The 25,254-nt window shown below is 44.3% G+C and overlaps 1 protein-coding gene across 6 annotated transcripts in view; it reads left to right on the forward strand.

Moving 5' to 3' along the window:
- LOC110537201 (lysine-specific demethylase 2B) overlaps positions 1-24,688 on the forward strand; it is a 41,535-nt gene extending 16,847 nt beyond the window's left edge. For 2 of the 6 annotated variants that reach the window (XM_021623053.2, XM_021623057.2), the window contains exons 10-21: positions 666-792; positions 1,123-1,532; positions 1,644-1,730; positions 15,860-16,096; positions 16,224-16,367; positions 19,007-19,093; positions 19,250-19,630; positions 19,940-21,000; positions 21,873-22,036; positions 22,737-22,898; positions 23,180-23,398; positions 24,073-24,688. In XM_021623053.2, the coding sequence (XP_021478728.2) occupies positions 666-792; positions 1,123-1,532; positions 1,644-1,730; positions 15,860-16,096; positions 16,224-16,367; positions 19,007-19,093; positions 19,250-19,630; positions 19,940-21,000; positions 21,873-22,036; positions 22,737-22,898; positions 23,180-23,398; positions 24,073-24,254 (3,261 nt within the window). In that variant the 3' untranslated portion in view covers positions 24,255-24,688. The remainder of the gene's footprint in view (positions 1-665; positions 793-1,122; positions 1,533-1,643; positions 1,731-15,859; positions 16,097-16,223; positions 16,368-19,006; positions 19,094-19,249; positions 19,631-19,939; positions 21,001-21,872; positions 22,037-22,736; positions 22,899-23,179; positions 23,399-24,072) is intronic. The other 4 variants (XM_021623056.2, XM_021623058.2, XM_021623055.2 and 1 more) reach the window with 3 other exon arrangements.
- The last annotated feature ends 566 nt before the right edge of the window (positions 24,689-25,254 follow it).

Here is a 25,254-nt window from a genome sequence, read left to right on the forward strand (position 1 = left end):
ACTGACCGTGTCACCAGAAAAACACACCATCACACCACCACCTCCTCCTCCTCACGATGGGAACCACACATGCGGAGATCATCCGGTCACCTAATCTGCGTCTTACGAAGACACGACAGGGAACCAAAAATCTCAAATTTGGACAGATCAAAGGACAGATTTCTACTGGTCTAATGTCCATTGCTTGTGTTTCTTGGCCCAAGCAAGTCTCTTATTCTTATTGGTGTCCGTTAGTTGTAGTTTCTTTGCAGCAATTCGACCATGAAGGCCTGATTTACACAGTTTCCTCTGAACAGTTGATGTTGCGGTGTGTCTGTTACTTGAACTCTGTGAAGCATTTATTTGGGCTGCAATTTCTGAGGCTGGTAGCTCTGATTAATTTACCTTTGCAGCAGAAGTAATTCTGGGTCTTCCTTTCCTGTGGCGATCCTCATGTTTTAGCCTAGAGTAAATGATAACTGTCTAGTCCCAGACATTAGGCCTACTGCTTGAGTATTAATATAGAAGGAAGTAAATAAACCACCAGACCTGCAGTGAAGATTAGGCGTTAACTCTTGTTAATCATTACAAAATGGAGGCAGACTAAACATGGGAATGACTTCCCTCATTGTCTTTTTAGAGACTTTTGTTCTCTTAATTACATTTTCTCTCCAAACTCGTTTCAGGTTCATTCCAAGTTCCGCTACCCGTTCTACAATGAGATGTGCTGGTATGTCCTGGAGAGGTACGTGCACTGCCTGACCAAGCGCTCCCATCTCGCTCCGGAGTTTCACAGAGATCCTCTGCTAATCGGTGAGTGAGCCCAACTAATGGAGCTGTTTAACCAGTTCCCCGGGTGTGTCAATGAATGCTGCTTCAATCTTTCTTCTATCCCGAGAGCTCCTGCCTTGCACTCTTGTTGTAATTACCACTCACAAGTGGGTAACACTCTAATCCTTTGCTAAGAGCCAATGTTATAACACTTCTGACCTCTGTTTAATCAGTGAGACTGCGTTATCACAGAAATGATAGCTAGCATGATGAAAGTGACAGAAATTATAATCTGACCGGAATGGTTACACATATGGAGCACATCAGACTGGTCCTTTAGTCTTCTCTCATCCTCCTCCTGCACTTCTTCAGATTTGGAGACGAAGCTGAGCACTGAGAGCCCCTCCTCTGACTCGCGGAGTCAGGACATGGACGAGGAGGACTCCTGCGAGACGCAGCAGGAACAAGATGAACGGAGTGACAGGTCAGCATTTGATGACCCTTGCTCTCCTGATAACAGGAAGGGTAAACCCAGCGCCCCTCAGCCTCTTAAAGCTGCCTTGGATGATAGCTGCATCCCCACCTCCATCCAGCCTCCAGAGCTCCCCAAAACCCCCTCTGGTTCACCAGGCTCAGAGTCTCAGAGTAAATGGACTCATTTGACTGAGTTTGAACTGAAGGGCCTTAAGGCCCTGGTGGAGAAGCTGGAAGCACTCCCCGAAAATAAGAAATGTGTCCCAGATGGCATGGAGGACCCCCAGGCCCTGCTTGATGACATGAAGGTATGTGCCTAGCCCAGCTCAGCTCTAATGTATTTTCTGTCTCTGTGTAAATATCTGGACGTACCATTACAAAACACAGGAACTTACATTACTCTTTTACCCGTTCCCCAGGTTGTCTTGAAGGAACATGAAGACGATGATCCCAAAATGGCTGCCACTGGTGTACCTGTGGTGTGCTGGCCCAAGAAGTCTTCCAAGGTGAGAATGCGGTGTTTGTAGCCTCATTATTGTCATTCATCTGTCATCTGAAAGCCTGCCCATATTCATACTCTGTCTTGGCCTAGTAGAGCAGGGTGTATATCGTGATTTTGGTACTCGTGTCTCTCTCTCCTCTCTCTCAAACTAGATTATCTTCTTCCCTAGAGCAGTGGTTGTACTTATTTGCATAATTTTGATTTAGCGGGCTGCAGAATTGCCTAACGAGGGAGATAATGAGATTTTCTGTATTTTTTTGCTCCTCATCTCTTCCATGTCACAGCTGGGTCTCATCCACAGTGTCTGTCATTGTTGGATAATTAACACTGTTCTGCTTCATCTTGTTTACGAAGTGAGGGCTTTGAGTTTACTGATAAAAGGTTAACTAAAACTATGCTCCTTATGGGTGATCTATCTAGGCCTATTGATCAGCTTGACAAATAATTTGCAAATAAGTCTGATTTATTATTTTGTATCGAAGTCCCAAAATGCTTAATTGTGTCACTGCATCTCATTAGACATCACTTCTACTGTTGTATTGACTAAGACAGAATGGGGATTGAGGGGAGGAGTGGCGGCATGATAGAAAATGATCTGTGTGAAGCCCCTTTTGATCTTTAACTTCCTGTACTGCATTAAAAGCTCCAACCACAGTACAGCTGGACATAAAGTAGAAGCCAGAGCAGAGCAATCAAAGCCAGATTCACTGATGCAGCGGGCAGGCAGGAAAGCAACAGACTAGATCAATCCCTTACAAAGAAGTGTGCTGTGGACACAGTAGCACATAGCTGCATATGGGATGGATTTTGATCATAGAAATCTGTTGTCTGCTGCTCCCCCTACACGTCGTTGATCAATTTAAAGGCCAGCTGCTGATTCTGTGGGCTCTTTGTGTGTTCCTTTTGGAATAAAACACCATCTGTCTCTCTATTGGCTGAATTTGTCTGGTCTTCCTTCCCAGTGATCCGGCTCATGTAGGAATATTCCCAAACTGGTTCTGCATTCTCCTTCCTAACTGGAAGAAGGTGGGGCTCCACTGCACATATTCAAATACCTTATCTGCATATGGTCTCCCCATTGGCTGCACTGTCTCCCTGTACTCCTTCCTCCCAGAGACCTAACCATTCCCTATTCATGAGCTAGCCTGCTCTGCTCTGCTGTGTATATTGCCTTTGCTGGAAGATTGTGGAGCAGGAGGGAGGGCTGTGCGGTAGACGGCAGCAGCAGCTGGATGAGGAGGAGGCTCAGGCTGGGGCGGGCTGCAGCCATGTCAGTTTGCTGTGAGTTGGTCAGGGTATGAAAAACAGCCATGGCCATGTCGCTGAGCACTGACGATGAGGATTACGACTCAGAGGCTGAGCAGGTTGGTTAGCGCACTGAACTCCTCGGAACATAGCAGAGGAGAGGAGAGAAATGTGTCTGTCGGTGAGGCACAGTTAATTGAGCTGATTGTTGTATGGAAAGGGGCCACCTGAAGAGAAATGCTGCTTCTGTTTCTGTGTTAGCCTCCTTTCTTGTGTTCTTTATTTTCTTCCCTGTGCTTGTAGGTTGATTTACAGGTTGTGTGTGGGTGTGTGTGTGCCTGAGAAATGCAGTAAGGAGGTGAGATGGCACAGACCGTTCAGACAGCAGCGTCAGTCCTCAGGGAAACTACTGGTTGTTCCAGAACAGGGAAGAGAAATGAGATAAACAACAAGAATGTGTGTGAGAGATCAGGCAGAAAGATGCAGATTATAGATGAATATTTAATAGGTTCAGTTGTATGAACAGGGAAGAATACATCTGATGCATTTAATATATTTATTGTGCCTGCAATTGTGTATGATAATGAGGGAATATAGTTGATGTGTACCGTATCAATTGGCCATGTGCATGTAAACGCTGAGGAAGATTGTGTTTGTGTATAGACTCCTCTGCCACATAGTCATAGCACTGCATTCCACAGCCCCTTCCAATTATACACTGACTGTGAGTGTGTTTATCATTGGATACAGTTTAATTCTTTTCGATCCTGCCACAGATGAGATGGCGGAAGATCTTTTTTTCCTCCCTGTTGCCGTTGATATCAACACAGCATTTGTACGTGGTGTTCTTGTTCGATAGGGATGTGCATGTTTTTGGTGTTAAAAAACAACAACATATCACCTCCATCTCAACGGTCTGGTTGCAGATTATTATTTTTTTTTTTACAGTGCCTATGAGATGATAGGTTGATTGAGATAAATGCTTTTGAGTTGTTATATCAAGAGCAAATTCATCAGGCTTGTAAATCCCCCAGAGGCCCACAATAACAGTGTCAATGTTTGGACAACTGTTTTTTTTTTTTTACAGTACTTCTGGGCGCTCACTGTGCCTCAGTCTAAGAGAGCCTTGTATCTATTATTCCTCGCTCGCATTTCCTCTTGAAGTTTACCAGCAGTGGTGTTTTATCTAAGGTCCCACATCGTGTTTGTTTGTGCTGTATGACTGATTGGGCGTGTGCCTGTGTGGATATGGGCTATTCAAGTTGAGCAGGTCTTCCTGTGTTCCACTGTGACGCAGTAGGTTATTACACTGTGGCACATACTCCCAACGCCTCTGCTGAACCTCAGCTTTGCTGAGCTAAGGAATAGCACGCTGGTTTGTAGAGGAATGTTCATCATCATACCTTAGATCTAGGGTCCTGTGTCTTGGTTAATCATGTCACATGACCTGGATTTTCAGCATTATTTTAAGCCTTTTCCAGAAATGAGAATTAGACCAAAAATGAAAGCAATTGTCTGAGGATGGTTCTGGACTATCTGACATAAAAAGAAAATGGGACAGCTTTGATAAAAAAGCTTTAAATAAAGGTTAAAATCCATGTCATGTGACATGATTAACCAAATCACAGGGCCCTACTAGCTAGCTACATAACATGCCTACATGTGTGCTCTGGTAATAAATTACATAGTTTACAGATAACAAACTTTTTAGGCATGGAAGGCTTTGACGCTGATGAGCTGGATAAGCTACATTTCATTGCATGTCCTTGCAAGGAGATATTATGCTCCCTGTACAGTCTCCATTTGGGATATGATGAGGAACATCTTATGTCACTCAGTGACCTGGGCTTCCTGAGACTGACTGATGGGTCAGTTCAGGTTCTGTACAGTTAGTTTCACTTCCTCTTTTTAGATGGAGATTTACACCCTTCTGTCACTGCCCTGCAGGATTCCCAATCCTATTATGTTTTTGTGTTGCTGGGAGACGAGAATTTTCAAGACAATGTGGAGGGCTGTCTGGAACATATTTTCTCATGTAAGGTCCGTTGTCCTTTGGGGTCAGGTCCGATCTGACAGCGATAGATCTACTCCTTTGAGGCAGGTTAACTTGAAAATCACTAAATGCTGTCAGGTAACCTGTTGGGTTATGACTTTTGATATGGGCAAATGGATCCTCTGTCATTGTCTATGGTTGCTTGTGACAGATATGTCAAGGAGGTGACCGGTGACAGGACAGATCATAGAACACTGTATGTTAGGGCTGGGAATTGCCAGGGACCTCACGGTACAATATTATCACGATACTTAGGTGCCGATACGATATGTATTATGATTCTATATGTATTGCGATCCGATAATGCGATTTGATGTTTCAAACATATTGCTGACTGTACAGTGCATTCGGAAAGTATTCAGACCATTTGGACTTTTAACACGTGTTGTTACATTACAGCCTTATTCTAAAATTGATGAAACAAACATTTTTCCATCAATTTACACACAATACCCCATAATGACAAAGAGAAAACAGCTTTTTAGAAGTGTTATCAAATTTATAAAATACAAAAAGCATACCTTGTTTACATAAATATTCAGACTCTTTGCTATGAGACTCGAAATTGAGCTCCGGTCCATCCTGTTTCCATTGATCATCCTCGAGATGTTTCTCCTACTTGATTGAAGTCCACCTGTTGTCCAGAAGGACAACCATCTCTGCAGCACTCCACCAATCAGGCCTCTATGGTAGAGTGGCCAGACGGAAGCCACTCCTCAGTAAAAGGAACATGTCAGCCCGCTTGGATTTTGCCAAAAGGCACTTAAAGAAACAAGATTCCTCTGGGCTTTTGCCAAAAGGCACTTAAAGAAACAAGATTCCTCTGGGCTGATGAAACCAAGATTGAACTCTTTGGCCTGAATGCCAAGTGTTACATCTGGAGGAAACCTGGCACCATCCCTACGGTGAAGCATGGTGTTGGCAGCATCATGCTGTGAATATGTTTTTCAGTGGAAGGGACTGGGAGACTAGTCAGGATCGAAGGAAAGATGAATGGAGCAAAGTACAGGACCTGAGATGGGGCGAAGGTTCACCTTCCAACAGGACAATGACCCTAAGCCAAGACAATGCAGGAGTGGCTTTGGGACAAGTCTCTGAATGTCCTTGAATGGCCCAGCTAGAGCCCGGATTAGAACCCAATCGAACATCTCTGGAGAGACCTGAAAATATCTGTGCAGTAACACTCCCCGTCCAACCTGACAGAGCTTGAGAGGATCTGCAGAGAATAATTGGAGAAACTCCCCAAATACAGCTGTGCCAAGCTTGTAGCGTCATACTCAAAGACTCGAGGCTGTAATCGCTGCCAAAGGTACGTCAACAAAGTACTGAGTAAAGGGTCTGAATACTTATGTAAATGTGATATTTGGCATGGGTCCCCAGATCCTCAAAAGGTTCTACAGCTGCACCATCGAGAGCATCCTGACCGGTTGCATCACCGCCTGGGATGGAAACTGCTCGGCATCTGACCGCAAGGCACTACAGAGGGTAGTGCGAACGGCCCAGCCAAGCTTCCTGCCATTCAGGACCTATATAATGGGCAGTGTCAGAGGAAAGCCCATAAAATTGTCAGAGACTCCAGTCAACCAAGTTATAGGCTGTTTTCCCTGTTACCGCACGGCAAGAGGTACCTGAGCGCCAAGTCTCGTACCAAAAGGCTCCTCAACAGCTTCCACCCCCAAGCCATAAGATGACTGAACAATTCATAAAATCGCCAATGGACAATATACATACATACCCCCCCCCCTTTTTTGTACACTGCTGCTACTCACTGTTTGTTTGTTATCTATGCATAGTCACTTCGCCCCCACCTACATGTACATATTACCTTAACAATGACTCGGTACCGGTGAACCCTGTATATAGCCTTTTTATTCTTATTGTGTTACTTTTTATTCTTATTTATTATTTTAGTCTACTTGGTAAATATTTTCTTCTTCTTGAACTGCACTGTTGGTTAAGGGCTTGTAAGTAAGCATTTCAAGTCTATACTTGTCGTATTCATGTGACAAAGTTTAAAAAACATATTTTAATTTTATCTTGATACATTTTCAGAAATGTCAACCTGTTTTTGCTTTGTGATTATTGGGTATTGTATGTAGACTGATTTAGGGAAAAAACGATTTCATCAATTTTAGAATAAGGCTGTAACGTAACAAAATGTGGAAAAAGTCAAGGGGTCTGAATACTTCCCACTGTATGTCTGCTGCAGAGAGACAAGAGAGAGCATAAGAAAACAAGTCTTCTTTAGTTATCTGCACTTCCTTTCTGGCTCAGTCAGGCCCCGAGTCTGTAATCCAAACAGAGATCCTTGGATTCCACCACAGATTATAGATGCCCCCAATATCTAAAATAAAATATTATTTTGCCTAGATCTCTGATCACCCCAGCCTAGCCACTCTGCTTGGTGTACACTTGTTTTAGGATAAGTCTATAACAAGGCAAGGTTTAGCCTCTGACCCTGATGTTCTTCTCTGATAGGTTATTTGCGTTTTCTCTGTCCAGTGGTAGCAGCACTTGGTTGGCTACCCAACTCTCTCTACATGTCACAGGAATAGTAGGAAGTCTGTTGTTGCTATGCTGATCCTTGGAAAATGTGCACTGCTGATGTTGCTATAGAAATCTGATACACCTGATTGGCTGTGGCTGTTTTTTGTTCCGTTCCTTGCTGTAATTGTGATCACTGATTTCTCTCATCTCTTCCTACTGCTCTCAGTAGGCTAGGTGGAGAATGTTATGATGACATAACCATTCTATTGAATTCAAACACCTCATTACATCATGCAAATTCTTCCGAAGCGGTTTGTGGTTTTATTCTTGCAAAACCTGTTAGTCCCGCTGGTTAGTCATTGAGTGAGGATAGGGAGGAGGTGGAGTGTGCACAGCTTAGTGATTTAGTATGAGGATCAAAGGGATTAGTGAATTAGCAATTTCAATGTTGTTATTATTCTGACTCACATAGTGTTTTGCATAATGCTCTTCAGATAGAAATATAAAGCAGTACACACCCAGTGTTGCTGGTGCAGCTCTGAGCAGTCAGTCAGCATTCACCTGCATTTCCTTAGTACATGCCCTTTCCAACTGAAAATCACAGGATGGTGGGAAAGTAACACATGTTCTGTACCGTGGGTTGCTGTGGAAACAAGTGCCTGCTGGATATCTGCCATTTGAATTCACAGTAACCACATTTCCTCTGGTATAGCTCGTGCCCCATCACCATATACTGTACACAGCTAGGTTATATACTGAACAAAAATATAAACGCAACATGTAAAGTGTTGGTCCCATGTTTCACGAGCTGAAATAATAGATATGAAGTCAGTATGAGGGTTAGCTCAAGATAGAATGAAAGGTGGCTAGTGCGTGGAAGAGTATCTGTAGAGTTCAAAAAGTACTTGCACTCAACCATGAAGAGGAATAACCCAAAGAGGCCAAGATGCAAAAATATTATCATTAATTTAATCCACACTCAAAATAATACAGAAAGTGCAAGGTGCTAATAAAACAAATTCATTAAACTGAGCATACGTTTTGGCCTCATGCCTTCATCAGTGCTGTACAAACAAATTAAGAAGATACGCACTTAAAACACCTGCTGTGCGTAACAGGCGCAACAGGTGCAAGCAGATAGTTAATTAGAGATTGGCAAATGGGGAGTCGATGCATATTAAAAAGGAATATATAAAGTATCAAAAATTGACAATTTGTCAGGTATAATTGGAAAGAGACAATCTGGGCTACATAGCAATATCAGAAGCAATAGATATGAAATACTTGAGTAGGCTAAAAAGCTCAGAGATCCCATACGCACAAAAAGCTTATTTCTCTCAAATTTTGTGCAGACATTTGTTTACATCCCTGTTAGTGAGCGTTTCTCCTTTGCCAAGATAATCCATCCCCCTGACAGGTGTGGCATATCAAGAAGCTGATTAAACAGCATGATCATTACACAGGTGCACCTTGTACTGGGGACAATAAAGGCCACTCAAAATGTGCAGTTTTGTCAAATAACACAATGCCACAGATGTCACAAGTTTTGAGGGAGCGTGCAATTGGCATGCTGACTGCAGGAGTGTCCACCAGAGATGTTTCCAGAGAATGTTATGTTCCTTTCTCTACCAAAAACTGCCTCCAACTTAGTTTTAGAATTTGTCAGTACGTCCAACCAGCCTCACATCCGCAGACTACGTGTATGGTGTTGTGTGGGCGAGCGGTTTGCTGATGTGAACAGAGTGCCCCATGGTGGGGTTATGGGCAGGCATAAGCTACGGACAGTGAACAAAATTACATTTTATACAGTGGGGCAAAAAAGTATTTAGTCAGCCACCAATTGTGCAAGTTCTCCCACTTAAAAATATGAAAGAGGCCTGTAATTTTCATCATAGGTACACTTCAACTATGACAGAAAAAATGAGGAAAAAAAAATCCAGAAAATCACATTGTAGGATTTTTAATGAATTTATTTGCAAATAATATAAGTATTTGGTCACCTACAAACAAGCAAGATTTCTGGGTCTCACAGACCTGTAACTTCTTCTTTAAGAGGCTCCTCTGTCCTCCACTCGTTACCTGTATTATTGGCACCGGTTTGAACTTGTTATCAGTATAAATGACACCTGTCCACAACCTCAAACAGTCACACTCCAAACTCCACTGTGGCCAAGACCAAAGAGCTGTCAAAGGACACCAGAAACAAAATTGTAGACCTGCACCAGGCTGGGAAGACCGAATCTGCAATAGGTAAGCAGCTTGGTTTGAAGAAATCAACTGTGGGAGCAATTATTAGGAAATGGAAGACATACAAGACCACTGATAATCTCCCTCGATCTGGGGCTCCACGCAAGATCTCACCCCGTGGGGTCAAAATGATCACAAGAACGGTGAGCAAAAATCCCAGAACCACACGGGGGGACCTAGTGAATGACCTGCAGAGAGCTGGGACCAAAGTAACAAAGCCTACCATCAGTAACACACTACGCCGCCAGGGACTCAAATCCTGCAGTGCCAGACGTGTCCCCCTGCTTAAGCCAGTACATGTCCAGGCCCGTCTGAAGTTTGCTAGAGAGCATTTGGATGATCCAGAAGAAGATTGGGAGAATGTCATATGGTCAGATGAAACCAAAATATCACTTGTCGTGTTTGGAGGACAAAGAATGCTGAGTTGCATCCAAAGAACACCATACCTACTGTGAAGCATGGGAGTGGAAACATCATGCTTTGGGGCTGTTTTTCTGCAAAGGGACCAGGACGACTGATCCGTGTAAAGGAAAGAATGAATGGGGCCATGTATCGTGAGATTTTGAGTGAAAACCTCCTTCCATCAGCAAGGGCATTGAAGATGAAATGTGGCTGGGTCTTTCAGCATGACAATGATCCCAAACACACCACCCGGGCAACGAAGGAGTGGCTTCATAAGAAGCATTTCAAGGTCCTGGAGTGGCCTAGCCAGTCTCCAGATCTCAACCCTGCTCTAGAGGAGATCTGCATGGAGGAATGGGCCAAAATACCAGCAACAGTATGTGAAAATCTTGTGAAGACTTACAGAAAACGTTTTACCTCTGTCATTGCCAACAAAGGGTATATAACAAAGTATTGAGAAACTTTTGTTATTGACCAAATACTTATTTTCCACCATAATTTGCAAATAAATTCATTAAAAATCCTACAATGTGATTTTCTGGACTTTTTTTCCTCATTTTGTCTGTCATAGTTGAAGTGTACCTATGATGAAAATTACAGGCCTCTCATCTTTTCAAGTGGGAGAACTTACACAATTGGTGGCTGACTAAATACTTTTTTGCCCCACTGTAGATGGCAATTTGAAAGCACAAAGATAACGTGACAAGATCCTGAGACCCATTGTCGTGCCATTCATCCGCCGCCATCATCTAATGTTTGAGCATGATAATGCACGGGCCCATGTCGCAAGGATCTGTACACAATTCCTGGAAGCTGAAAATGTCCCAGTTCTTCCATGGTCTGCATACTCACCAAACATGTCACCGATTTGAGCACGTTTGGAATGCTCTGGATTGACGTTTACGACAGCATGGTCCAGTTCCCGCCAATGTCCAGCAACTTCACACAACCATTGAAGAGTGGGACCACATTCCACAATCAACAGTAAGATCAACTCTATGTGAAGATGTTGCACTGCATGAGGAAAATGGTCACACCAGATACTTACTGGATTTCTGATCCACGCCTCTACTTTAAATTTTTTTTTTAAAAGGTGTCTGTGACCAATCGATGCAGATCTGTTTTCCCAGTCATGTGAAATCCCATAGATTAGGGCCTAATTGACTGATTTCCTTATATGAACTGTAACTCCAGTAAAACTTTTAAAATTATTGCATGTTGTGTTTTGTTATATTTTTGTTCAGTGTATATACAGTACAAAAGTACATGGACACCTGCTCGTCGAATATCTCTTTCCAAAATCATGGGCATTAATATGGATTTGGTCCCTCCTTTGCTGCTATAACAGCCTCCACTCTTCTGGGAAGACTTTCCACTAGACGTTGGAACATTGCTGCTGGGACTTGCTTACATTCAGCCACGAGCATTAGTGAGGTCGGGCACTGATGTTTGGCGATTCGGCCATACCCAAAGAGACTTGCAGCTGTAATTGCTACAAAAGGTGGCTCGACAAAGTATTGACTTTGGGTGGGAGGTGAATAGTTATGCACGCTCAAGTTTTCTGTTTTCTTTGTGTCTTATTTCTTGTTTCTTTCACAATAAAAAATATTTAGCATATTCAAAGTGGTAGGCATGTTGTGTAAATCAAATCATACAAACCCCCAAGAAATCCATTTTAATTCCAGGTTGTAAGGCAACAAAATAGGAAAAATGTCAAGGGGGGTGAATACTTTAGCATGCCACTGTATTAAATTTTAAAAAATCATCTTTGAGAACTAACTCACCAAAATAAAAGCTAGGGGGAAAAAAATAATACATTCGGGATTATTTATTTTATGTTTGAGCATAACACAGCATTAGCCATGGCAAACTGCATAGAATTGCAGGAAATTTGGAACTGCACATTTTTCTCATCTCCACGGCAGGATGTTAAATTGCAGGGAATTTGCAACATTTTTGCTTCGCTCCATGTGTAGAATTGCAGGTAATTGGCTTAAAATGCAAACATTACTCTGCACATGGTCGATGGGCCGACCATGGCATTGCCACATCCCCCTGCCACACCCACCTTTTTGATCCAGAAAAATATTTTAACATGTGTGTGTGTGTTTTATGAGCAGCACATACAACGTTGTCTCAACATTGGCTCAGAGCCAGAAATAAGAGGGGAAAATAAACACTCTCAGGAAGAAATAGACTCAATAATGGAAAATGCTCCACATCAAAGCAGGCCCTCTCCCCTCCCCTCCATCTCTCACTGCCTTCAATTTAATTTTACAGCATATTTAAACTTGTGCCCTCTCGTTGTTACGTAAAAGTGTTAGTGTTTTGGCATACAATGTTGCTAGGGAAACATGGAAATACTTTCAAACCAAGCTTTTAAGATGTTGGAGTGCAGATGATTTGAGTTAGAAAAATTGCATGTTCTCACTTGAGTGTGGTCAGATGTTGATGACTTCAAATTGTATTAGTCACACAGCCGAATTCAACGAGCCATTTGCAATGCAAATAGTCTGGGTAGCCATTTGATTAGATGTTCAGGAATCTTATGGCTTGGGGGTAGAAGCTGTTTAGATGCATCTGGGACCTAGATGTGGCGCTATGGTACCGCTTGCCTTGCGGTAGCAGAGAGAACATTGTACGACTAGTGTGGCTGGAGTCTTTGGCAATTTTTAGGGCCTTCCTCTGACACCACCTGGTATAGAGGTCCTGGATGGCAGGAAGCTTTGCCTCAGTGATGTACTGGGCCGTACGCACTACCCTCTGTATTGGTGGCCAAGCAGTTGCCATACCAGGCAGTGATGCAACCAGTCAGGATGCTCTCGATGGTGTAGCTGTAGAACCTTTTGAGCATCTGAGGACCCATGCAAAATCTTTTCAGTCTCCTGAGGGGGAATATGTTTTGTCGTGCCCTCTTCACGACTGTCTTGGGGTGCTTCCTTGGACCATGTTAGTTTGTTGGTGATGTTGACACCAATTTAACTTGAAGCTCTCAACCTGCTCCACTACAGCCCAGTTGATGAGAATGGGGGTGTGCTCGGTCCTCTTTTTCCTGTAGTCCACAATAATCTCCTTTGTCTTGATCACGTTGAGGGAGAGGTTGTTTGCACCACACGACCAGGTCTCTGACCACCTCCCTATAGGCTGTCTCGTCGTTGTCGGTGACCAGGCCTACCACTGTTGTCATCGACAAACTTAATGATGTTGTTGGAGTTGTGCCTGGCCGTGGAGTCATGAGTGAACATGGAGAACAGGAGGGGACTGACCATTCACCCCTGAGGGGCTCCTGTGTTGAGAATCAATGTGGCGGATGTGTTGCTATCTACCCTTACCACATGGGGGCTGCCCGTCAGGAAGGAAGCTTATTGATGAGCTTTGAGGGCACTATGGTGTTGAACGCTGAGCTGTAGTCAATGTATAGCATTCTCACATAGGTGTTTCTTTTGTTCAGGTGGGAAAGGGCAGTGTGGAGTGCAGTAGAGATTGCATCATCAGTTAGGATGGTATGCAAATTGGAGAGGGTCTATGGTTTCTGAGATAATGGTGTTGCGGTGAGCCATGACCAGCCTTTCAAAACACTTCATGGCTACAGACGTGAGTGCTACGGGTTGGTAGCCATTTATGCAGGATTCCTTAGTGTTCTTGGGCACAGGGACGATGGTGGTCTGCTTGAAACATGTTGGTATTACAGACTCGGACAGGGAGAAGTTGAAAATGTCAGTGAAGACACTTACCAGTTGGTCAACGCATGCTCGCAGTACACATTCTGGTAATCCGTCTGGCCCTGTTGACCTGTTTTAAAGGTCTTACTCACATCAGCTGCGGAGAGCGTGATCACACAGTCTAACGGAACAGCTGATGCTCTCATGCATGTTTCGGTGTTATTTGCCTCGAAGCGAGCATAGAGGTAGTTTAGCTCGTCTGGTAGGCTCGTGTCACTGGGAAGCTCTCGGGTGTGCTTCCCTTTGTAGTCTGTAATGGTTTGCAAGCCCTGCCATATCTGACAAGCGTCAGAGCCGGTATAGTATGATTCGATCTGAGTCCTGTATTGACGCTTTGCCTGTTTGATGGTTCATCGGGGGGGCATAGCGGGATTTCTTATAAGCTTCCGGGTTAGATTCCCACTCCTTGAAAGCGGCAGCTCTAGCCTTTAGCTCAGTGCGAATGTTGCTTGTAATTCATGGCTTCTGGTTGTGGTATGTACGTATGGTCACTGTGGGGATGACGTCATCAATGCATTTATTGATGAAGCCAATGACCAATGTGGTGTACTCCTCAATGCCATCGGAGGAATCCCGGAACATATTCCAGTCTGTGCTAGCAAAACAGTCATGTAGCTTAGCATCTGCTTCATCTGACCCATTTTTTATTGATTAAGTCACTGGTGCTTCCTGCAGGAATCAGGATAGATTTACGGTCAGATTTGCCAAATGGAGGGCGAGGGAGAGCATTGTATGCGTCTCTGTGAGTGGAGTAAAGGTGGTCCAGAGGTGTTGAATTTATTTATTTAAAAAAAAAAAACCTCTTCCTCTGTTTGCACATTTAACATGCTGATAGAAATTTGGTAAGACTGATTTAAGTTTTCCTGCATTAAAGTCCCCAACTACTACGAGCACCGCCTCAGAATACATGGCAGAATACAGCTCATTCAGTGCGGTCTTAGTGCCAGCCATCGCTATCAAAGAGTCTTTTGGCAACAGCAATTAGCTGCTAGGGCATTTACCATGAAGATATTAACTTTGTCTGTTAGCTTGCTAACGGACGTATGTACATTTTTGTAATATAATGTCTGTGGTGGTATGTAGACCACTACGAAAAATACAGATGGACTCTCTAGGTAGGTGTATAGCTTATCAGGAGATGCTCTACCTCAGGTGAGCAAAACCTTGAGACTTCCCTAGATATCGTTCACCAGCTGTTATTTACAAAAATACATAGTCCGCCGACCATTGTCTTACCAGACGCTGCTGTTATATCCTGCCGATACAGTGTAGAACCAGCCAGCTGTATGTTGATAATGTTCTCGTTCAGCCATGACTCCATGAAGCATAAGATATTACAGTTTTGAATGTTGGTAGTTTAATCTTCCGTGTAGGTCATTGATTTTATTTTTCAAAGATCGCACATTTGCTAGCAGAATGGAAGGCAATGGGGTTTATTAGATCGCTAATGAATTCTCAGAAGGGAGCCCGCCCTCTGGCTCCTTTTTCTCTGCATTCTCTTCACTCAAATGACAGGGATCTAGGCCTGATCCCATGGTTCTTTGTTTTCCGTAGTAGATGGTTAGACCAGCGAACTAGGTATCACAGGTCATAATAAAAGCTCTGCTTGTGGCGCAGAACTTAGTTGGTCAACTGCTGGGATTGATTAGATGAGTCAATTCACCTGGTTTCAATAAAAAGCTGCCAATTCCGGGGTCAATATGACAGCAAATACTGCAACACCCTGCAGACCTGATCCTGTATTACGAAGCCTTTTAGAGTAGGACTGTTGATCAAGTGTCAGTCTTTTTGATCATAATGAATTGGGAGTATTGGGACTGATTGGGACCTGTTTCTAGATGAGCACTCCTACTCTGAGATTCTTTGTGAATATAGGCCCAGATCCATCTGTCTATACTAGACCTTGCTTTCTTGCTTTTTGGGTTGTTGTACTATAAAGATACCTGACTCTCCTACCTCTTCCTCTTCTCCATTCAGCAGCAGAGACCTCCTAACAGGCCCAAACCCAAAATGGTGGCCTCGTCTCCTGCGCCTGCGGTCAAGCTGTCGGCCAGCCGGAGCACGTCTGGGGCCCGGAGAAGGAGGACGCGATGTCGGAAGTGTGAGGCGTGCCTGAGGACAGAGTGTGGAGAATGCCACTTCTGTAAAGACATGAAGAAGTTTGGAGGGCCGGGTCGCATGAAACAGTCCTGCATCATGAGGCAGTGTATCGCGGTAGGCCTCATAGTAACCTGCAGAGTATTTGGACATTCTTTGTATGTGTGTGGACATTTTATCTGGTGACTGTGTGCAGAGGGGGAGTTTCTAATATACTAATGTGGTGTTTGTTTGTTGTCTCCAGCCTGTCCTGCCCCACACTGCGGTGTGTCTGGTGTGTGGGGAGGCAGGGAAGGAGGACACGGTGGAGGAAGAGGAGGACAAATTTAACCTCATGCTCATGGAGTGCTCCATCTGCAATGAGATAGTCCATCCCCTCTGCCTAAAGGTAAACTGCTCAAGACATTATGCTGTTTAATTGATTCAGTGTGAGCACTTACATTACTGCAGTGTATTTGTTTATGGTTGCCCTTCCTCCTATAGAGCAGGGGTCGGCGACTGAGAGTGGTTTGGTTTTGTCCCGCACCCCCAAAAAAAAGTATTTCGGATTTTTAAGATTTATGTTTTTGGTCAAAAGCATGTAAAGTCACCAGGAATTCAGCAAAAAATGAGTTTAATTTAGGAAATCTGTTCCCAGGTATTCCCAAAAATAAAGAGACGTACGTGAATGTGTCACAATGTATTCAAGGTATGAAATTATTGTTATTAGGGGTTCACAGCAAAGCCGTGGCGCAGTTATAAGCAGTCTCACTTAAACTCCCATATCCGCTGCTCCGTTTGCCATTTGTTACGTTACAGCCTTATTCTAAAACGGATTACATGTTGTTGTTTTTTCTCAATCTACACACAATACCCCATAATGACAAAGCAAAAACAGGTTTTTAGAAATGTTTTCAAATGTATGAGGGAAAAAAACGGATATCACATTGACATAAGTATTCAGACCCTTTACTCAGTACTTTATTGAAGCACCTTTGGCAGTGATTACAGCCTCAAGTCTTCTTGGGTATGATGCTACAAGCTTGGCACACCATTCTTCTCTGCAGATCCTCTCAAGCTCTGTCAGGTTGGATAGGGAGCGTCGCTGCACAGCTATTTTCAGGTCTCTCCAGAGATGTTCAAATGGGTTCAAGTCCAGACTCTGGCTGGGCCACTGAAGGACAAGGAGACTTGTCCCGAAGCCACTCCTACATTGTCTTGGCTGTGTGCTTAGAGTTATTGTCCTGTTGGAAGGTGAACCTTCGCCCCAGTCTGAGGTCCTGAGCGCTCTGGAGCAGGTTTTCATCAAGGATCTCTGTCCTTTGCACCGTTCATCTTTCCCTTGATCCTGACTAGTCAGTCTCCCAGTCCCCGCCACTGAAAAACATATCCACAGCATGATGCTGCCACCACCATGTTTCACCGTAGGGATGGTGCCAGGTTTCCTCCAGACGTGACGCTTGGCGTTCAGGCCAAAGAGTTCAATCTTGGTTTCATCAGACCAGAGAATCTAAATCTTGTTTCTCATGGTCTGAGAGTTCTTTAGGTGCCTTTTACTGAGGAGTGGCTTCCATCTGGCTCCTCTACCATAAAGGCCTGATTGGTGGAGTGCTGCAGAGATGGGAATACCTTCCAGAAGGACAACCATCTCCACAAAGGAACTCTAGAGCTCTGTCAAAGTGACCATCAGGTTCTTGGTCACCTCCCTGAACAAGGCCCTTCTCCCCCGACTGCTCAATTAGGCCAGGTGGCCAGCTCTAGGAAGAGTCTTGGTGGTTCCAATCTTCTTCCATTTAAGAATGGAGACCACTGTGTTCTTGGGGACCTACAATGCTGCAGAAATGTTTTGGTATCCTTCTCCAGATCTGTGCCTCGATACAATTCTGTCTCGGAGCTCTACGGACAATTCCTTCGACCTCATGGCTTGGTATTTGCTCTGACATGCACTATCAACTGTGGGACCTCATATAGACAGGGAATTGCCTTTCCAAATCATGTCCAATCAATACATTTACCACAGGTGGATTCCAATCAAGTTGTAGAAACATCTCAAGGATGATCAATGGAAACAGGATGAACCTTGAGAAAAGATAAGGGTTTAGTTAAGAGATGGCTGAGTTATTGATAAATCAGGAAATGCTGATTTCATGTGTCAATTTTAAATCCTTTGTAAATCCTGTGTAACGTCATCAAAGACATTACATTGATGAACCATGTTAAGTTTGGCATTGATATCTTAACAAATAAGCAAACTAACAATTCACTTGTTTAACTATGTAATGCTACAACTTAAAATAATCATAACTAATCTTCTCATTGACAAAAGCCAGATTCACTCCACATTTGGTTGTTGGACTCATCACAATGATCCATCAATGTTCGCCAGTAGATGCATATTAGCACATATTTTAAAATATGCCAAAATACTTTCAAAAATAATCTTCTTCTCATGAGCCATAGGACCAAATGACACCAAATTTGGTCCTGATCAGTAAAAGATGGCTGAGTTATTAACAAATCAACTATCGACCGATCAGCCTATCGACTTGAAACTTGTCATTGTTATCATGGACGTCCTTAAGATGTACCACGCTGAATTTGGTATTAATATATTTCTTGGTTTAAAAAAAAATATATCAACAACTCACTCTTTGCGTATGTAACGCTAATGATTTTGTATTTAGTGCACATAGAGGAAGATACAGTAGTTCCTACACGATAGTGCTTTGTTATCCAACTGATCTCGTGTTCCTTTTGTCACACTGTGAACCCTGTTTATTGCTGCTCGTAGCTATATTTTTCACCCCCCAAAAATATGAGGGTCTAAGTTGTGGTCAATTTGCAGTGTACATATTATCATAATTATGTTCCGGCCCCCCCATCATCCGCTCCGACAAAAATTGGTCCGCAGATTAATCTAGTTGCCTTCCCCTTCTATAAAGGACTTATTCTGCTAATGATAAATGATAGCTTTGTTTCGTACTTTATCACTTTTACTTGTGCTTCCTATCACCTTCACCCACTCACTACTTGTGCTCTCTTGTTCAGGTGAAGAATTCTGGTGGAGTTGTAAATGAAGAGTTGCCAAACTGCTGGGAGTGTCCAAAATGCAACCATGCAGGGAAGACCGGGAAAGTAAGCATCTATGTGGTTGTGGAAATTAATGTTCTAGGCAGAATATCTACGCTCTGCACTGTTCAATAAATCACTTTCATTATAAAAATACTTGAATTGTCTGGAAACAAATAGGCAAAAGGTATAAAGTTGTCTTCCCTTGTTTCTTCCCTTTTGGCTGTCAAGCAAAAAAGAGGACCAGGGTTCAAGTACGCGTCCAACCTTCCCGGGTCGCTGCTGAAGGACTCGCGATTAAACCGTGATGTTAAGGAAGAGTCCGACCTGCCCGGGTCGCTACTGAAGGACTCGCGATTGAACCGTGACGTTAAGGAAGAGTCCGACCTGCCCAGTGTGCCAACATCACCCACTGCAGTGAAGAGGAAGGCAGAGCGTGATGACACCCCCAAGAGGAAAGCTGAGGAATATCCTCCTCTGAAGAAACGTTCTCCCATGTTGTTACCTCATCCCCGACCCAGGCCTGAGGACAACCCTCTGAGGAAGAAGAGGAAGCTGTTCGACATCAAAGATGAGGACGAGCCTCCTGTTGTCAAGAAAAAGGTAATTTATCCAGCAGGCTTTGGGCTGGCCATGGATAATTATTTTTATATTGACTGTCTTTACTGAGCATTCCTCTTGATTTGAGAAGAGACAGATTTGATAAGGCCCAGAGTTTATTTTGTCAAGATTCTATTACCAAACAATAACCCTTTTGATTTGAGAATTTGTAGTCCACTTACTTGTCAAACACTGTTTGGAGAAAAATATATGATAAATAAGGTCTTTATAAAAATGAAAATTAAAACTGTAAAGATGATTATGACAAATGAATGTCAGAGTAATTGATATGCTCCCCATGTTCCCTTACAGAAGAAGCCCCCAAAACCTGATGACAACTTCACCTCCAAGCTGTTACGGCCCATCAAGCAAGAGAAAGTTGATGAGGACGAAGACCATGAAGATGACAGATACACAGGGGACAGGGTTGCAGCTAAAGGGAAAAGAGAAGAGGAGGAAGATAAGGAGGATGATGAGGAGGAAGAAGAGGAGAAAGATGGTGTAGAGGACAGTAAAGACGGTAAAATAAAGACTATGCTGAGTCCACTGCTACGGACGTCTGCAGCCAGAGAGAGTGACCAGTCCTGCTCCAGCTCTCCCCGGGCAGGGCCCAGCAGTGAGGGGGGCGATGCCCCAGACAAGACACTTGGCCAGCTGAAGGCACACCAGCGACGCCGCCTACCCAACAAAGAGCTGAGCAAGGAGCTGAGCAAAGAGCTCAACCTGGAGATCCAGAAGACCGAGGACTGCTTGGCCAATCAGAACCGCAGAACACTGAAGGGGGAGAACAGCCCAACCAATAACAACCGTCGACCACTGAAGACTGAGGACTCCTCTATCAATCAGAACCGCAGACCACTAAAAACAGAGGACTCCCCCACCAATCATAACCGCAGGCCAATTAAGACAGAGGATGGCCTATCCAATCACAACCGTCGACCATTGAAGACAGAGGACTGCTTGGCCAATCAGAACCACAGGCCAATGAAGACGGAGCCTGAGAGTGACGGGGAGGAGCCTAAGCCCAAACGGCCACTCGACAACGGCAGCAGTGACCTCGGAGACTGGCTCCACCCCAGGGGGCGGGAGGTGAATGGGACGCCCCGCCAGCTCTCGCCCCTGGGGTGGAACCGCAGCCCTCCGATCACACCTATTTGCCCACGCCCCCCTCCCTGCCACTCACCGCCCAAGTGTGTACAGATGGAGCGTCACGTGATCCGGCCGCCTCCCATCAGCCCCCCACCAGACAGACTTCCCCTGGATGACGGACAGGCCCACGTGATGCGCAGGGAGGTGTGGATGGTCGTGTTCAGCCACCTCGCACACAGAGACCTGTGTGTCTGCATGCGTGTCTGTAAGACCTGGAACAGATGGTGAGCTGTAGCTATCGGATGTCGTGTCTACACTTGACAATTACATGCAACTTCTGCTATCAGAATACGAAGATCGCATGGGTCTAGACGCACAAAAGTCACTTTGGTCTGATTCTGTTCAGATCTGTCTGACCACTTCAGGAGGTGGTCAGGGATGCTTTTGTGCGGATTTGTCCTCAATCTAGATGCAATCAGGCTACCAAAAGCGCATACAGTGGACGACGTCATCAGTGTCTAGAAAACTTGTGTTTTGGGACCGAAAGGCACTTTTATATTTATTTATAAAGCCCTTCTTACATCAGCTGATATCTCAAAGTGCTGTACTGAAACCCAGCCTAAAACCCCAAACAGCAAGCAATGCAGGTGTAGAAGCATGGTGGCTAGGAAAAACTCCCTAGAAAGGCCATCATTATAACATTGGAGGAAATGCGTTCCTAGCGTGTGAGGATCGTGTTTGCTGGCCTCATAAATGCTTTTGTTTGGCTAGAGTTATGCAATCCCTTCAGCATTGCTTGCTAGCTACAGAGGTTAGCTGGCTACTTAGCTATACAGTAGTTAGCTACTGCCGTCTGTTGTTGTTGTTATCATATTTAGCTTATTCCAACTCCATTATCAGAATACTAAAGCTGCATGGACTGTCATGTCCAGACAGGGCCTGATAGACCAAAGCGTCTGATACGAAGTTGGACAAGTCAATCTTGTGAATAGTGGGTTGTGTTTTTCAAAGTGGCCCTTGTTTATTGGAAAGACCGTATGAACACTGAGCTGTAAGGCTCTCTAGCCTTAAGCTCTCACCTCAAGTGTAGTCTTTCCACAGCTGTAGCTATGGTGACTGTGTGATCTTGTAGTTACCTTCGTCCCTACCTCCCCAGGTGCTGTGATAAGAGACTGTGGACGCAGATCGATCTGAACCGCTGTAAGTCAATCACTCCCCTCATGCTGAGTGGCATCATCCGCAGACAGCCTGTGGCTCTGGACCTCAGCTGGACCAACATCTCCAAGAAGCAGCTCAGCTGGCTCATCAACAGACTGCCAGGTATATTAAACACCAGCCAGCAGTGTTGTAACGGAGGCATTGTGCATATCCCTCTTTGGCTTTATAATAGAACGGTCTACAGTATACAGTATACACCTAGCCATTATACTGTGTCTCTGTCCATGGCTTTGGGTACACACTGCAAACCTGATGTCACCACTGCAGCCTGTTACTGTGCTTCTCTGTACTGAGAGCATTGATAGGAACGTATTTAATGTGACTAGTTTGGTGATAATGTAACGCTGTCTTTGTTTCCTTGGTTGGGTGAGCTGGAAGTTTCAGAGAATGCTGCCGTATGACTGCGACTCTGCTCCATAATAATGGTATCCCCAGGGGTTCCTCAGTGTTTCTGACGATTGGCTTTGTTTCTTCTTAGAATTAATTATGCGGTGACTGTAATTACATTTACATAGTGATGGTTTTTGTTTGCTTGATTTTGCACCCTCAGGTTAATGAACTGTTGGAGACTATTAAGATCCCCCCCAAAGGATTGAACGGGGCAGCAGATAATGTTACACATTTTGAGTTACTTAATTAGGACTGACTTAGTCCAAGGGAGGCAAACCCAATTCTGTATTATTATGGCGTTTTGGTTTCGTTCATTTTGACAGTGCTGACAGGGTGTGTTTAGTAGGAATTGAGAGAGCGAGCGATGTCGTTGAGTTTGACCCCTCTTAACCCCTGACTGTTGTCCCTGCAGGTCTGCGGATGCTGCTCCTCTCAGGCTGCTCCTGGGTGGCTGTGTCTGCCCTCTGCACCGCCAGCTGCCCGCTGCTGCGGACCCTGGACGTCCAGTGGGTAGAGGGTCTCAAAGACGCCCAGATGAGGGATCTGCTCTCACCCCCCACAGACAACAGACCAGGTAGGTTTTCGCCATCCTGCACTGTGTTAGTGACCATCTGGACACATGGTGTGAAGTATTGAACAGTATGTCAATCTGCTTTGCATTCCAGTCAGGCTGCTGCAGACCATCCATGTCAGGTCTTGCTGTGCTCTCTGCTGAATGTTTGTGTCGGTCTTTATAGCCACACAGCTGGAAAAGCTTGCATTCAATTTTGCTCCTAGTAGAAGTAAAGAAGCTTTAAAAAAGGATGAAAATGAACTTGACAAGCATTCAATCTTTGTCTCTCTCTCCCTCCCTAGGTCAGCTGGACAACAGGAGTAAGCTGCGAAATGTGGTGGACCTGCGTCTGGCCGGGCTGGACATCACGGACACCTCTCTGCGCCTCTTCATCCGCTACATGCCCCAGCTGACCAGACTGGACCTGAGCTACTGCAACCACGTCACTGACCAGTCAGTCAACATCCTGACCGCTGCAGGGACCACCACCAGAGACTCGCTCACTGACATCAACCTCTCCGGTAGGGGCATACAAGGCCATGTCACAATGCCTACTATCACTATAGACATTGGCCATGTCAGAATGTCTCTACTAAAAGTAATCACTGCTAACAGTACTATTCACTATTTAGAACATACTGGTGACAATCCGGACATGGCCATTGACCTCTCATTGCAAAGTTAATTAATTGCTTCATAGGTCTTATTGAATAACAAATGTTCCCTACTGAGATGAATGTGTGCCTCGTAAAGTCATATCACGACCCCATAAACACCAGTATAAAGTATGAATAGATTTAATTGTCTCTATTTCTGATGCACAGTTGGAGCCATGGGGTGGAGTAAAACTAGGCTCCATTCCAAACACCATAACTGAAGTACCCCCATGGTTCTCCTCTCCCTGAGTAGTGCTGTTAAAGGTTGGGTCAATGTGGGACAGACAGACAGGGCACCACTGTTTTCTAATTATCCACTGTCAGTCACTGTTCATGGGGGAAGCCGTCACCCATTGACTGCACTCAATATGCTCATAACGATGGTGAGGTTTTGGTTGGAGCCTTTATTCTAGAAAACAAATGACTGTTATAGCCAAGTATATAGGAGGCACCTATCTTTGTGTATTAACTGAAGATGATGAATGGTCTCATATTACAACAACTTAATGCTGTATCTTCCTCCTCCCTAATCTCTGCAGTGTGCAACAGAGTCACGGACCAGTCCCTGACTTACTTCAAGCGCTGTGGAAGCATCTGTCATATTGACTTGCGATACTGCAAGCAGGTGACCAAAGAGGGCTGCGAGCAATTCATTGCTGAGATGTCAGTGAGTGTACAGTTTGAACTAGTAGAGGAGAAACTCCTGCTGAAACTCAGCTAGTGGACAAACAGCAGGTTGACGAAGACTGTACTGTATGCACTGGCTAGCTAGGAAACTCGTCAGAATAAGGAACTGGCAAGGGTGATGTTATCACCATGGAGACAGTGTTGTATTTCACGCACCTCTGTGCAAAAAAACAACGGCATAAGACATTTTGAAAGTGACTGTTGCCCTGATACTCATTGAATGGCTCTTGTGCTGCTGAAGCAAGAATGTTTTCCAAAACAGGATGTTCAACATGTAAGGCAGGACACCTGGCTGTACTGGAAATTTGACAGAGCATGTTTTGTTTTTTTTCTTCCTTTGTCTTTGCTAAGATATTGAAGTATTTAATTTTTTCTTTCTGCAAGTGAATACATACATACATAAATACAGTGGGGCAAAAAAGTATTTAGTCAGCCACCAATTGTGCAAGTTCTCCCACTTAAAAAGATGAGAGAGGCCTGTAATTGTCATCATAGGTACACTTCAACTATGACAGACAAAATGAGGGAAAAAATCCAGAATATCACATTGTAGGATTTTTAATGAATTTATTTGCAAATTATGGTGAAAAATAAGTATTTTCAGCTACAAACAAGCAATATTTCTGGCTCTCACAGACTTGTAACTTCTTCTTTAAGAGGCTCCTCTGTCCTCCACTCGTTACCTGGCACCTGTTTGAACTTGTTATCAGTATAAAAGACACCTGTCCACAACCTCAAACAAACAGCCACACTCCAAACTCCACTATGGCCTAGACCAAAGAGCTGTCAAAGGACACCAGAAACAAAATTGTAGACCTGCACCAGGCTGGGAAGACTGAATCTGCAATAGGTAAGCAGCTTGGTTTGAAAAAATCAACTGTGGGAGCAATTATTAGGAAATGGAAGACATACAAGACCACTGATAATCTCCCTCGATCTGGGGCTCCACGCAAGATCTCACCTCGTGGGGTCAAAATGATCACAAGAATGGTGAGCAAAAATCCCAGAACTACACGGGGGAACCTAGTGAATGA

The sequence above is a fragment of the Oncorhynchus mykiss genome, chromosome 12 (assembly GCF_013265735.2).
Source record: "Oncorhynchus mykiss isolate Arlee chromosome 12, USDA_OmykA_1.1, whole genome shotgun sequence".
NCBI classification, from domain to species: Eukaryota; Metazoa; Chordata; class Actinopteri; order Salmoniformes; family Salmonidae; genus Oncorhynchus; species Oncorhynchus mykiss.